A 14,506-nucleotide genomic window follows, 5' to 3' on the forward strand; every position below is an offset into this window, starting at 1 on the left:
GCATGGCACACAGGTTGTATTTTTTATGCCAACTTTAATAGGTAGTGGCACCTGTCCTGTACTTTGAATGAAGTCTTTTGATTGAAACATATGTGAAGACGGACTAGTAATTTTCTAAGGCAGGGACAAGAATTCGTAACCCTTGTTAACAAACTGGCAATGGAACGGTTGGCAATCTTTTTCACGCTGCAAAGACAACATGCATAAAGTCGACTTACCTCCCCAAAAAGAAAGCAATATAGAAGATAGAACTATTTAAATTAACAAACTGGAAAAGGAACATCTTCAAAGCAAAGCTGTTTTCCCACTCAGATTCTGTTCGAGGATATTCTAAAAGGAAAAGAGGATATGTTTATATAGATGAGGTGAAAAACACGAAATGTGGATATAGACTCAGAAACCCCAGGTTCATGTTCTGAACATTTACTAGTTCTACAAGACAATCAGCATCTCTGAGTTGTAGGTCAGCATCTGCAAAATGTGAATGATGATATCTGCTGTACAGGGTTGATAAAGTGATCCAACGATACAATCTTTAGACTTTTTCCAGAGCTACAAAAATACAATGCCCGCTATTCATATATAAAGATTTTCAGGATTCTCTCTGCTATTCTCATTTAGAAGTAACCATATACATTGGATCAGTCCTTCACCCAAACTGGCTATGCTCGAATAAGGACCTAAATTATCCACAGAGTTCTTTAAAGAATGGCTATTTTGCACAGACAGAAGTGGAATGGTAAAAGGAAAGAGGGCTACCTCAGTCATAAGAGCTGAGCTCCTATCTCAACTTTACACCTAATTTTCTGGGGATCTCAAGTGGATCTCTTTACATCTTTTTTGCAACCAATTTTAATGTTTATGAAACAAGGAATTAGGCAAGATGATTTTAAGAACATTGTCCATTCTTATGTCCTATGTTTCTATGACTCTTAACAAAACAAAAATAATGAGAGAGATGGGATAAAGGTGGCAGTGTGTATTGTAGCCTCTACTCCCACCCAGTATCCAAATAAGGCTAGAAGAGCTGTATGCACAGCTAATATGCATTTTCATACAATTAAAGAATTCAAGAAGGATAGAAAATAGATGGGATCTGATCTCAGGAAAAGATGGGCCCCGACGTATGCATGATCCAGACACAGAACAGGGGAACTGGTCTGGCAGGAGTCCAAGTCCAACGAGAGTATGTGCCAGAAGTGACAGGGGTCTGTGGGGCGGTCCCCAGGCTGACTGGTTGGTGGGCCATAGTGACAGCAGTCTGGAGAGCCTGTGTTGCTCCAAAGTTTTGGTTGGTTGTGTTTTCACCGCTGCTGCATTCTAAACAGTTTGCAAATTTAGCATAAAACTTATTTAGAGATGAGAATATGGATTTTTAAAAAATCCCCATTGTGTAGTTTGTTTTTGGTTCTCCACTTCTAATTTTATTGCGTCATGATCCACAAACGTTCCTGTGTGATTTCTGCTTTGGGTCAAAAAAGCTGCAGTTTCACTTGCCTTCAAATTATTTGGATATATTTTGTCTATGTTATCAAGTGTTTGAAAAGAACATGTATATTTTTTGTTGAGCATCCCATTTGTATATATTTTAAGAGAAGCTTGTTACTTATGATATTCAAATGCTTTGTATCCTGGCTTATATTTTGAGTATGGTTTCGTCAATTTTGGGGGGGATTTCTATCATGTTTTGCTTTCTACATTTTGGAGGTTTATAAAAAGATATAGACAAATTATGACTATTGTACTGACCTGGTAGACTGTTCATCAGTATGAAGTATCTCTCTTTCTCACTCAAACAGATATTAAATTTTGGTTTGCCTAATATTAACATGGTGACTTTATTCTTATTATTTTCTTCATATGTGTGCTCTTGTTCTTGAATTGACTTCTGTCTGACAAAACTGACACTCTTTTCATCAGTTGGCTTAATTTAAAAATTTTTCTAATGTTTGTTTATTTTTGAGAGAGGGAGAGAGAGACCACAAGCAGAGGAGGGGCAGAGAGTGAGGGAGACACAGAATCTGAAATAGACTTCAGGCTCTGAGCTGTCAAGGGTAGGCCCTTGAGACTGGAGTAACACTGGGTTCAGGGAGGGTAACTCTAAGAAGAAAAGAAAATGAAGAGAGTACTTGATGTTTTTGAATGTGTTTAGAGACCATTCAGAGTTGAGGCAGAAAGTTTGGGATAAATTAAGGAAACTATGTAGAAAATCAAGGATAAAAGGGCTATTATTAGCATCATGAAAGTATAAAGGTTGTATAAGAAAGGAAACAACCATAGTACACCCCATACTTTATATATAAAAACAGTTATATAGAAAACAATGATGTAAACACTGTTAATTTGAGTTAAAGTTCAAATTCGTTGAGGGGTGCCTGGGTGGCTCAGTCGGTTGAGCGGTTGAGCATCTGACTTTGGCTCAGGTCATGATCTCATGGTTCGTGGGTTCGAGCCCCAGGTAGGGCTCTGCACTGACAGCTCAGAGCCTGGAGCCTGCTTCGGATTCTGAGTCTCCCTCTGTCTCTGTCCCTCCCCTGGTCACACTCTGTCTGTCTCTCTCTCTCTCACAAATAAATGAACATTAAAAAATTTTTTTAAGAAGTCCAAATCCATTGACTATAACTACTTTGGAAGGAGGCAAAATTATGTGTGTATAACATGTGACAGAGGGAAAGTGTGCGAGGAGAGAACACTGCAGAAGAATGTTAAGACCTAAGTTCTTGTCATTTGGAATAGAAAGGCAATAGCTTCCCAAAGCTGAAAAATCCAAGAATGTCAGAGAAACACATTATTTAGAAATAGGATAGGAAATAACAAAAGAAATTACTAAAATTATTAAAAAGTAGTCTTTCAGGAAAGTGGAAAATCAGAATGGGTAATGTGGCAGAGTACTGGTTTTACTTATAAATTTCTTAATACTATTTTGCCTGTTAATTTGTGTACATATAGTACATTTTGGTAAAAACAAATATTTGGGGGAAAGCCCAAAGACCTGCTAAGGTAGGGAAAAAGCACTTCCATGTAGGGAGAACTAGGTGTGCTAACTACATAAACTGCCTCTCTGTAGTTATACAGTATGCTCCAACCTTCCATGCATGTCTTTCATTTTGATTGACAATTTATAAAACTGAAGTTGATATTAAAATACTAAAATAGGGGTGCCTGGGTGGCTTAGTTGGTTGAGCGTCCGGCTCTTGATTTCAGCTCAGGTCACGATCTCACAGTTGGTGGGATCCAGCCCCACACTGGGCTCTGCTGTGACAGCCCGGAGTCTGCTTAGGATTTTCTCTCTCCTCTCTCTGCCCCTCCCAGCTTGCACGTGCTCTCACACTCTCTCAAAATAAATAAACATTAAAAAATGCTAAAATACATAAAGCAACTACAGACTGATATGTCCATATGTTACTCTTTAACTAGGGAACGAGGTAAAAACAAAGGACTTACCTAAGTTGGTGAGAAGGTAAGCAATTTTTTCATAAGCCTGTAATAAAAGAAAACAAATAGTGAATGTTATTTCTTTTCTTCTAGAAGAGGCTGTTATTTACACTATTCAAGGAAAGATCTGAAGTGTAGTCTACAAAGTGGCTGCATTTATAAAAAAATTTTTATGTTTATTTATTTTTGAGAGCAAGAGAGACAGAGTACAAGCAGGGGAGGGGCAGAAAGAGAGAGGGAGGCACAGAATCCAAAGTAGGCTCCAGGCTCTGAGCTGTCAGCACAGAGCCAGATGCAGGACTCCAAATCACAGACCACGAGATCATGACCTGAGCCAAAGTTGGACGTTCAACCCACTGAGCCACCCAGGTGCCCCAAAGTGGCTACATTTTTAATTAAGCTGAAGCATGCTTTAAAACTTACTATGTGGTGCTTTACAAACACACAGACACACACACACACACACACAAACACACACACACACACACACACACACTAAACACGTATAATGTGTAATATAAACATGTTATAAATATGTGTATATATACATACAGATACACTTGGTTTCTGTAATAATAAGTCTTTTCTGGTAGCTATCTTTATTTCCATTTTATAAATCAAGGAAATGAAACTTTAAAAAACTAAAAATATTTTTTTAACAAAAGTCATTCAACTAATCAATGGCTGATCTGGGATTTGATCACCAAGTTATATATACTTTTAACTATATTGGAATTCTAAGTGGAAGTTTAAATTCCTTATTATTGACAAAGAATTTTCAAGCTAAGACAGTGTGTGGTAGTTTGCATTCCTAAAGAACAAAACAGGTTTGGTGTTACAATAAGACTGGTAAGCAAAATCTGTGGAATCCGAAAGTAAGTTACAAGCACAACTGAGTTTTGTGGTAACAGTTTTCACCTTCTGCCACCCTCCCCCTTCTCCTCTTACCCAGTCCATCACTCATACAGACTTAAGTAGAGGAAACATATTTCCCAAAATCCCAAGTAAACACATTGCAGAAAACAAATACGCTACAGGCAGAAAGGTAGTGTGTGCTTGTGGATATATGTGGGTACATGTCAATATAACTACATAACCCCATAATTCAACACATTATTCTTCAGATTATAAATTCCAGGAACTCTACCTGTTGGCATGCCAAATTAATAGGTAGGAATCTGGACACTCTAAAAGTTGTTCACTTTCCCTAACAGTTCTTTCACTAAAACTATTGTGATTATTCATAATCTGCTTGATTCAAAACTTCCTCTGAAGAGCTATCCTGAGCCAGAAAGATTATATTGAGTATAAACAGTCTCATTCTACCTCTTGTGCAGTTTGTTGTGGTTTTTGTTTTAATTTTTAGCTATATACACAAACTGTGATTTTTTTAAAATTTTAGAACAAGATTACCTTGAATTCATGAGTACCAAAATTGTCTTCACATGTTCTTTTCCAAGCCCCATTTATCAAGTAAGATGATTATAGAATCCACACTCCAAAGCAGTGTGACAGGATAGACTTACAAATCAACAAATAGTACTTCCACAGTACTGTGCTTCTAGCACTAAATTCAGTGCCCTCATAGAGAGTGAAAGAAAATTTTACTTAAATAACTGCCATTTAGAGTATTTGGCTGGTGCCAAGCAGTGCTTCATATATAATATTATTTAATTTGGTCCTTACAACAATTTTATCAAATAGGTATAATTATCCCCATTTTACAGAACAGGAAACCAATGTTTAGAACGTCAGGTACCTTGCCTAAGTAACACTACTAAACTAACAGCCAAGTCAGGAGTTACTATTATGGTTCTCTTGTACCATTTATCCTGTGCCTTGTCCCAGAAACCATATCTGATTTTTGTCCTAACACCTGGCACACAGAACCTGTCTGTTTCCCTGCAATGGAAATATCCATAGGAGATGCCCCAGTGGATTACAGTAATCTTTGGAAGAATGTTATAAATCACAAAAATGCTGTGTCACCCCTGGAAATATTGTCTTGGAAAGCTTTCTGGGGTACTTGAGAACCCGCATCATGGAAGGCCCAGATGGTAGCTAACTGGCACCACCATGATGATGAGCTACAAAGTCAACTCCTGCACACTGACTTGTTAACTCCAAAACTACAAAATGCAGGAAGAAACCAAAATTAGATATATCTAACTGTATGCTGTATGCAAGCAATCATGGGCTGTGTGTGTGTGTGTGTGCGCGTGCGCGCACGTGCACACACACGTGCAAGGTGGGAATGAATATGTATTTGGGGGAAGAGAGAATAGGGAAGTTCAGGGACAATTGTTGTGGTCACTACACTATATATGTACATTATATATATAGATCTCTTGTTGGAGAAGCTGTACTTTTTTAAAGTTTATTTATTTATTTTGAGAGAGGGAGAGAGGGAGGGGCAGAAACACAATAGAGAGAATCCCAAGCAGGCCCTGTACTGTCAAGCATGGAGCCCCACAGACTGAGATCAAGCATGACCTGAGCCAAAACCAGAAGGCGGGCGTTTAACTGATCCATCCAGAGGCCCTGGAGAACCTATACTTCTAGCCATCACTCTCTAGTGCATTCAGTAAGCTGAAATTCTCTTGGTCATATATATTAATTATGTTAATTATGTTAAATTATGTTATATTAATTATGAGGAATTTCTAATGGGCCAGATAGTGTTCAAGAACACAGTAAACAGGGGTGCCTGAGTGGCTCAGTCAGTTGGGCATCTGACTTTAGCTCAGGTCATTATCTCACGGTGTGTGAGTTTGAGCCTTACATCAGGCTCTGTGCTGACAGCTTGGAGCCTGGAGCCTGCTGTGTATTCTGTGGCTAGTCTCTCTCTGCCCCTCCCCCACTCACATTCTGTCTCTCCTTCAAAAATAAACATTAAAAAAAAAAAAAAAGAACACAGTAAACAGACACACACAGTCTCTAGTTTCATGGAACTTACATACCAGTGGTTAGAGACAAATGACAAATATGCAATTGGTCAGGAAAAGAATAGTACCCAAAGGGAAAAATACAGGAGGCTGTGTACATAGAGAAGGGTGGTGGGCACCCTTATTATTTTATGGTGTATTATATAGTGTATTAAATGGTATTATTTTATAGTGTGGTCAGGAAAACATCTCTGAGAAGGCAACAATTGAGTATAGAGCTCATATGTGAAGTGAGGGAGGGAGCCAAGAAGAGATCTGAGCTCACTACCTTGGAAGTGAGCAGAAATAGGAAGTGGGAGTGCCCTGAGATTGGACGATTTGGTGTGTTAAAGGGCAAGGATGTTGAAGGATCAGGAGGGGAGGCAGTAAAGGAGCAAGGTAGTAAGAAAGGAGTTAGAGACGTCTCAGAAGGAAAACATTTTTCAGGGCCTGGTAGTCCACGGTAAGGTCTGTAGAATTCAATTCTACCTTTCTGAATTTCTAGAAACCATGGATATAGACATGAACAAACTAATGTTTTTTTTAAAAAGCTGGTCCTCTTATTAAATGAGTCATTTGGCATTACCTCTTTTCCACATTAAGAGGTGTGGTCCAATCCTTTGATCCACCCTATTCCACAATAACCTATTTGCATTGTAATTGGTAACCAAGTGTTAAAGAAGTTAGGTACATTTGAGGTCTTCAGTGGTTAGGCCCATGAGAGAAACATAAGAATGGATGTTCTCAAATCTAGAGATGGAAATAAATCTCTCATGTGAAAGAGTCCAGAATCAACATGGAATACTTTAGTTAAATGTATTTTGAATTATCTTTTTTTTTTTTTCGGTGATAGTGTACAAAGGGTACAAAAATTTTAAAATGAAAAGAAGAATATCAAAAAAAGCTCATTCTTTTGTTGACAATGTTGAAATAGTTTAACTGGCTTAATCCCAGATATTTCAAACTACAAGAGTATTTCTTCAGTGATGTTTCTATTTTCTCTTTAAAATTACACATTAATCATGAGACCAGACAGCTGTCATGCTACTGTCACCTATTCTTTAATTAATTGAGATTTGATTGCCAGGCAACAAGAATATACATTTTGGAATACTTGCACATTTAAGCATTTTTTTAATTTCTATTTTTCAAAAATTATCTTATCTTGTCTTGTCTTGTTTTATCTCATCTTATCTCATCCCCGAGATCCTGACCTGAGCCAAAATCAAGAGTTGGATGCTCAACCCACTGAGACACACAGGAAATATTACCTGATATAATAGTAACCCTGCTACTTATGGTACCTTTAAGTAGTATAGCATTCAGGGCAGCAACATAAAGGACAAAAAGGATGGGATTAGTGAAGAGTAACTCCTGGTTTCTAATTCTGGTTTTGTGGATTTTTAGCTGTATACCTGGTAAAGAGATGTTAAAATAATATGTTGAAGTTTTAATCATTGTTAAATTATTTGCGATTTAGTTTTGAAAATATAGTTTCTGATCTTGGCTATGTATCAAAATTACCTCAGATCCTTTAAATTGGTGATTTCCTAATGGCATTTTAGAGACTGGCTGGATCAGACTCACTTAGAGAATATTTTTGAATATTTTGTTTTATATACAGATTTCCTAGCTCTACACAGGAGATTCTAAATGGGACCCAGAGATCTCTAGTTTTTCAAGTGTTCCAGGTGATTTGAAGCTTAGTAAGGACAGGAAACATTCTTCAGTACTTTCATGATCTGTAGAATGGACTTGTGATCAAATTTTAATTATTTTCACCCATATTTTTATCCCAAATGGAATATTTACTTAGGGATGCTATGATCCATTTGTTTTGAAACCTTAGAGGATGTATATTCTTTTTAATTATTAGCTTGAATGAAAATAATGAGTGCTGCAAACTTGAAAGACATTGAAAATATAATTCCAATAACAAAAATAACTTTGAGCAATTATCCAAGATGCTAAGATTTCTGCAATGTGAATAATATTCAAGATGCTAGAAAATTTAGAGAACAGGGGTGCCTGGGTGGCGCAGTCGGTTAAGCGTCCGACTTCAGCCAGGTCACGATCTTGCGGTCCGTGAGTTCGAGCCCCGCGTCGGGCTCTGGGCTGATGGCTCAGAGCCTGGAGCCTGTTTCCGATTCTGTGTCTCCCTCTCTCTCTGCCCCTCCCCCGTTCATGCTCTGTCTCTCTCTGTCCCAAAAATAAATAAATGTTGAAAAAAAAATTTAAAAAAAAAAAAGAAAATTTAGAGAACAGAGTATTTAAAATTTATTTGAAGAATATATTATAAATATCTTTTTGACATAGGCAAAAGACCTGGAGATAGAAAAGTGAGGAGGCCCGCTCATAAGGAGCTTACACCCCGATAGTGGGAGAAAAGTCATGCTCCAAGCACTGTAACAGGAGAGCATTTACAGGAGGCATCGTTTAATTCTATCAAGGGAGTCTGATAAGGAGGGAGAATAGGCATGTCCAAGCACCTTGTGAGAAAAATAAACACAAAGAAGAGATTATTTGATTCTACATTTCGGATTGAGAAAAAGCTTTATGGAAGGAAATGATCCTTTACTGGAATTTTCATAGATAAAGAAATAGCTTCCAAGGAGATAAAAGAAATTACAAAGGTAAATAGAGGAAGCACTGTGGACCAAGAGATAGGGTTGTGAAAAAGTGAAATGCCAGGGAGCAAGCAGAAATGGTTTTGTAGGCTGGAGTGGTTTTATAGGCTGAACCAAGAGATACGGTTGTGAAAAAAGTAAAATGCCAGGGAGCGAGAAGAGTGGTTTGAAAGGGAGGGAGTGAGGCCCAACTTTAGACAAGAAGAGAAAGGAAAACTGACTTTAAATAATCAAGTCTTCCATGCCTTGCTAATAAATTTAGAATTTACACTAGAGGCAATGGAAACCTGTTAAGCAGTTTCAGGCACAAAATAAAATGACCAAATCTGCAATTTAGAAAGATCCTTCTAAGAGCAGTGGGCAAGGGAGATGAAAAGAGTTGAAAAACAAAGACAGGAAGACTAACCAGTGAGAAGTCTACTGCAATGATCCAAGCTAGAAATTACAAGTAGCTGAACTAAGGAAGTAGAAGTGAGAATGGTGAGTAGGGAATTGGTAAGAGAGATGTTACAGAAGCAGAAGTCACAACAGTCATTGACACGATGAAAGAGACAAAACAAATGCATGAATGACTTAAGATTTCTGGCTGTGTACGTTAAATATTAAAAGTTTCTGATTTAAAAAATTGTTAGACTGATTGAAACGGCTTTGCCATGCCTATATTTAATAATTTCATGCACATGTATTATAGCTGAAAAGCCTATGAGATTAGTAGACTATTTTGACTGACGCCAAATGCTCATTTGGAGGCTATGGTAGCACAAGGATCACACAGTCTAGCTATTAAGAAACAAAAAGCACATTTTTATGCACTGCATATTTAGTGTTTGTCCAAAAATAACAGATGGTAGTGTTTGGTATTCTAGGTCATTCTTTTTGCTGGTGTTATTTTTTTAAAGTGTTGACATTTTAAGATTAATGGTTTTAATTTATGTTTATTTGATTAAGACCTTAAATTGACCCTGTGGGTTCAGGTAAATTAGATGGGCTGTTAAATAATGTGAAGTGCCTTAACATCTTGAGTAGGGGGGGGAATACATAAATTCAGAAGGGCATTATGGTTTTATACTGATTAAATCGGAGGAATATGACATTCTTTTCACATTTGTTGAGTTGGCTTTGTAGTTCAATTCCTTTATGCTAAATCCATTTAAAAAATCTTTTCCTAAGTTAGTGGCAAGGGCAAAGGAGAAATTTTACAGCTTAGTTCACCTCCAACAATCTCTAAATCTTTATGTCAAAATTCCCAACATTTGAATAACATTTGAAATAAACATTTGAAAAAAGAAAGTCAGTTTTGTCTTCTCTCAGGAACAACGGATGAGCTATAGCACTAGGTAGTTACATGGGCTCCTGTGTTAATTAAGTAGAGTTAGTGGGATTTTGAGAATCTCAAAAGATTGTTTTTATGACAAAAATAATGCTATCCTCATCGGCCTCTGGAGATCTTATTTCTACAATTAGAGATTCACTCCATCTAGTTTAGCCTTTGTTATCTGTAAAATGCAGTACTTTGGAGTAAAGAATATATTGAACCTCATTAAATGTACAAACTCAGTGAGAACAAATTGTATCTGAAGCTTATGAGAGAGAAGACTGTGTGTATGTGGGTTCATTGTTATTCTAGGGAAGGGATGATAACTGGGGTTGGGGGTTGGAAATGGGGCAGAGCCAGAGCTTAAGGGATTGGTCATTCAGCAGCACCTGGAATAGTACGAAATTGGAGTTTGGTACACCAAGGGAAACAGCAGCAAAATTTCAATTTCTTGAATTTTTGGTGAAAATAGAATCCTTTTGTAAGGAAAATGTATGAAGGTAAAGGGTCCTATTTTATTCAATTATAGGTTCTGATCATGACAAGTTCTTCAGCTTAACTGAAAAGATAGGTGGAAATTAAGGATTGAACCCTGGACCTGGAGGTTCTGTTCCCAGAAGTGTCATGCTTGCCTTCCCAAGCATAAATTAATGATACACATTGGGTTTCTTCATTTTCTTTGTCTATGTAATAATTTCCATCTTCAAAAATATTAGCCCAGTTCATTAATTCACTTAAGATATTTTTGAAGACCAGTAGGTCTTTGGAACAAACTGTCAAACACAGGAACACAGGGTACTCTTTTGAAGGCACTAACACTTGATGGTGAGGGGAATAAACAGAAATGAAACCATTAACATTGATGACCTCCAATGGGTACAATGAGTTTATGGTTGGATGTGACAATGGTGGAATTTTGGGTAAAAAATAGCAACTTTTCTTATTATTTTTAATGTTTTCATACTGTCAGTACATTATATAGCAACAATGTATTAATTTTGTAATTTAAAACTAAAAAAAGATAAAAATAATAGACTTCAGAAAGGAAAAAACTAATTAAAAAGAAGTAAGACTACTGAAAATTAGCCCAGTGGTATGATTTTTGCATGAACCAATTAAATATTTCAAATTTTCTTATATTTTAGATGTACATTGGATCAAAAGACATAATACAACATGTTAGATGTGATTCCCTTTCTACAGACAACTCTGAGTACTTAGAAATTTATGAATGAGTAATAGGTAATATTTAAAGAAAAAAAGTGAAAAAATTATAAATAAATGAGATGTGGTTTGAAGAGCTTAAAAAGAACAAAGAAAAGATTATTGGCATTCCTATATCGGACTGAAGGTTAATAAATAAACTCTATCATTTAAAGATGAAAAGAGGGGCGCCTGGGTGGCGCAGTCGGTTAAGCGTCCGACTTCAGCCAGGTCACGATCTCCCGGTCCATGAGTTTGAGCCCTGCGTCAGGCTCTGGGCTGATGGCTCGGAGCCTGGAGCCTGTTTCCGATTCTGTGTCTCCCTCTCTCTCTGCCCCTCCCCCGTTCATGCTCTGTCTCTCTCTGTCCCAAAAATAAATAAACGTTGAAAAAAAAATTAAAAAAAAAAAAAAAGATGAAAAGAAAGGGAAACATTAAAGAAAATGTTGGTATTTTGCAATAAAGACAATGGGGTGTATATAGACTTATAAACAGAAATAAAATTTTAAAATATTGAAGAGAAGCTAAGAGGAAAAAGGTTAACATTTATTGAGACCCATCCACATACTAGAAGATCTCAATCTTTCAATACTCCTATGCGTTAGTTTTATCACCCTCATTTGAACGCTCAGAGATGTTTGTGGCATGGCTAGGATCACAAAGATCAAGTGCAAATCTTTGCTCTGCTTCTGTCCTGCGTCCACTGCTTTTTATTCAGACACCAAACTGAGGAGAGACACCACAAAGTGATGAGAGCCTGGGCAGCATTCAGAGGGCAGGGGAAGGGCAGGGGGCACACATGGGAACAGAGGGAATAGAGTGTGTGTGTGTGTGTGTGTGTGTGTGTGTGCGCACGCGCGCTCACGCACGTGTGCTGGCATGCGGCTCAGCCACTGATAAACCTTTTCTCTATGCAGTGAAAGACAAAATTTAAAAAGTGACCCAAGTTTGCTACCTGGGTGGGTGTGGTTTTATGGATGACTCATATATAGAGTAAAAATAAAGTGCATTCCATTTCTAATTTGTTCCAAATTTTATGCCATGGTAGAATGTTTTAAAAGTAAAGATTCTTGGGGCGCCTGGGTGGCGCAGTCGGTTAAGCGTCCGACTTCAGCCAGGTCACGATCTCGCGGTCCGTGAGTTCGAGCCCTGCGTCGGGCTCTGGGCTGATGGCTCAGAGCCTGGAGCCTGTTTCCGATTCTGTGTCTCCCTCTCTCTCTGCCCCTCCCCCGTTCATGCTCTGTCTCTCTCTGTCCCAAAAATAAATAAACGTTGAAAAAAAAAATTTTTTTTAAAAAAAGTAAAGATTCTTTTTTTCTGATTATAAGTAAAAATCTACATATAAATATTTGAAAGAACCAAAAAGGTTACACTAAATCAAATATTATTCCACTATTGAGAGATAACCACATTTTATTGCCATTCCTTACAGTGTCAACATTTTATTGTTATTCCTTTATAGTTTAAAAATGCAGATGTGTTCTAATGGAAATCAAGTGCAGTTGTAGATGCTTTGTATGTATCTGCATGTCATGTCCTTAAATAATATTAAAATAGCATTTTACTTGGTTATATTATGTTCCATTATATAGAACTTGAATTAATATTCTCTTATTTTTGCTCATTTAAGGGGTCTGTTGCCAATATTTACTACTTTAAATAATACAATACAAACCTATCCTTCTACATAAATCTTGGCCTGCCATCATTTATGATTTCTTTAAAATATCAGAAATTAATATCAAATATTTATCTTTTACTAGTTTTAAATGGAAAATAAGCTTATTGTAAAAAAAACGTGAAAATGCAAACTATGTTTACCATTAGACAATATGTAAAGAAAATAATCACCAGTACTTTTCAGAGATAAGTCCTGATAACATTTTTATGTATACTTGGGATTTTTATCTGTGTAGCTGTAATTGCTCATTAGTTTGATTTTCGATACTATCTTTGCCACATATATTTTTAAAATCAGGTTTATGTTTGTTCATCAATCATTACATCTTTGTCTAAATTTGGGATTAATTTATACAACAGGAAATTATCATCTTTTTACTTAAAATTCAAAAGAACATCTTATTAATACAGTGTTTTAGATGACATAGCATTACTTTTGTGTAATCATTATTTTTCCAATTTTTTCCATGTTTGATAATGTACTCAGGATATCTACTTTTACTTTTAGGAGTTTTGAACATACTTTTTTTTTCCAGAGAACCTGACATTTTTCCTGAGAATTCTAAAATTTATCAGCATAGTGATTACATAATACAATATCCTAATATTTTAATGTCTTTCGTATCTGTAAGTGTATCTTATTAGGTACACTAATTAGTGGTTATTCACCTATCAAATACCCAGTGGCTCCCCACTGCTCACAAGAAGAAAAAAGAAAAAAAAGATGATGTCCGAATTATTTACATGCTATTCCAGATCTCCACAGCTAGGCACTGATCTACTTTTCTAATTTTTCTTTCTTCATTCTCCAATAAATTTATGTTTTATAGACACCCCTTACCATTCCCTTAGAACAAAGAATATGCACTTCTGTGGTTCTGTACATTTGTGGGTTGACTTTCCCCAAATGACAATTCACTGTCTGCTCTTTCTTGGCTCATCAGAATAAGTACCCTGTCCTCTTTGCATGGAGTCTTCTGATACACCATCACAACCCCACCAATTTAAGGGGCAGTGTGTGGTTTCTTTCCCATTTTACTCAAAGCCCTCTGTGCTTCGACTATGATAACATTCATTCTTCAGTGTTTTCCATGTCCCTACTTGCCTGTAAGGTCATCCTAGATAGCAGGACTCTGGACAATCATTTTTATGTCAACTAACCTACTAAAAATAAAAAACAAAGTCAATTTAAGACCAGACTGGTTGGTTGCTTGTGTTCCCTAGAAATAAACACATCATTTATTTAGCCTCCTTTTCCTCACATAATGAAGCCAATCCAAATAATCTTTGTTTACTGTAAAATTGTCATAACCAATTGATTT

General features: G+C 36.8%; 1 protein-coding gene across 4 annotated transcripts in view; it reads right to left on the reverse strand.

Annotated features, from left to right (window-relative positions):
* Window positions 1–14,506, reverse strand: part of ANO3 (anoctamin 3) — a 440,478-nt gene that overhangs the window by 30,789 nt on the left and 395,183 nt on the right. For all 4 annotated transcript variants that reach the window (XM_086677790.1, XM_025927974.2, XM_086677791.1 and 1 more), the window contains 2 exons: window positions 3,445–3,481; window positions 219–330 (listed from right to left, as the gene is read on the reverse strand). In XM_086677790.1, the coding sequence (XP_086533916.1) occupies window positions 219–330; window positions 3,445–3,481 (149 nt within the window). The remainder of the gene's footprint in view (window positions 1–218; window positions 331–3,444; window positions 3,482–14,506) is intronic.

Source organism: Puma concolor, chromosome D1 (assembly GCF_028749965.1).
Source record: "Puma concolor isolate L17-30 chromosome D1, mPumCon1.1.hap2, whole genome shotgun sequence".
In the NCBI taxonomy this organism is placed as follows: domain Eukaryota; kingdom Metazoa; phylum Chordata; class Mammalia; order Carnivora; family Felidae; genus Puma; species Puma concolor.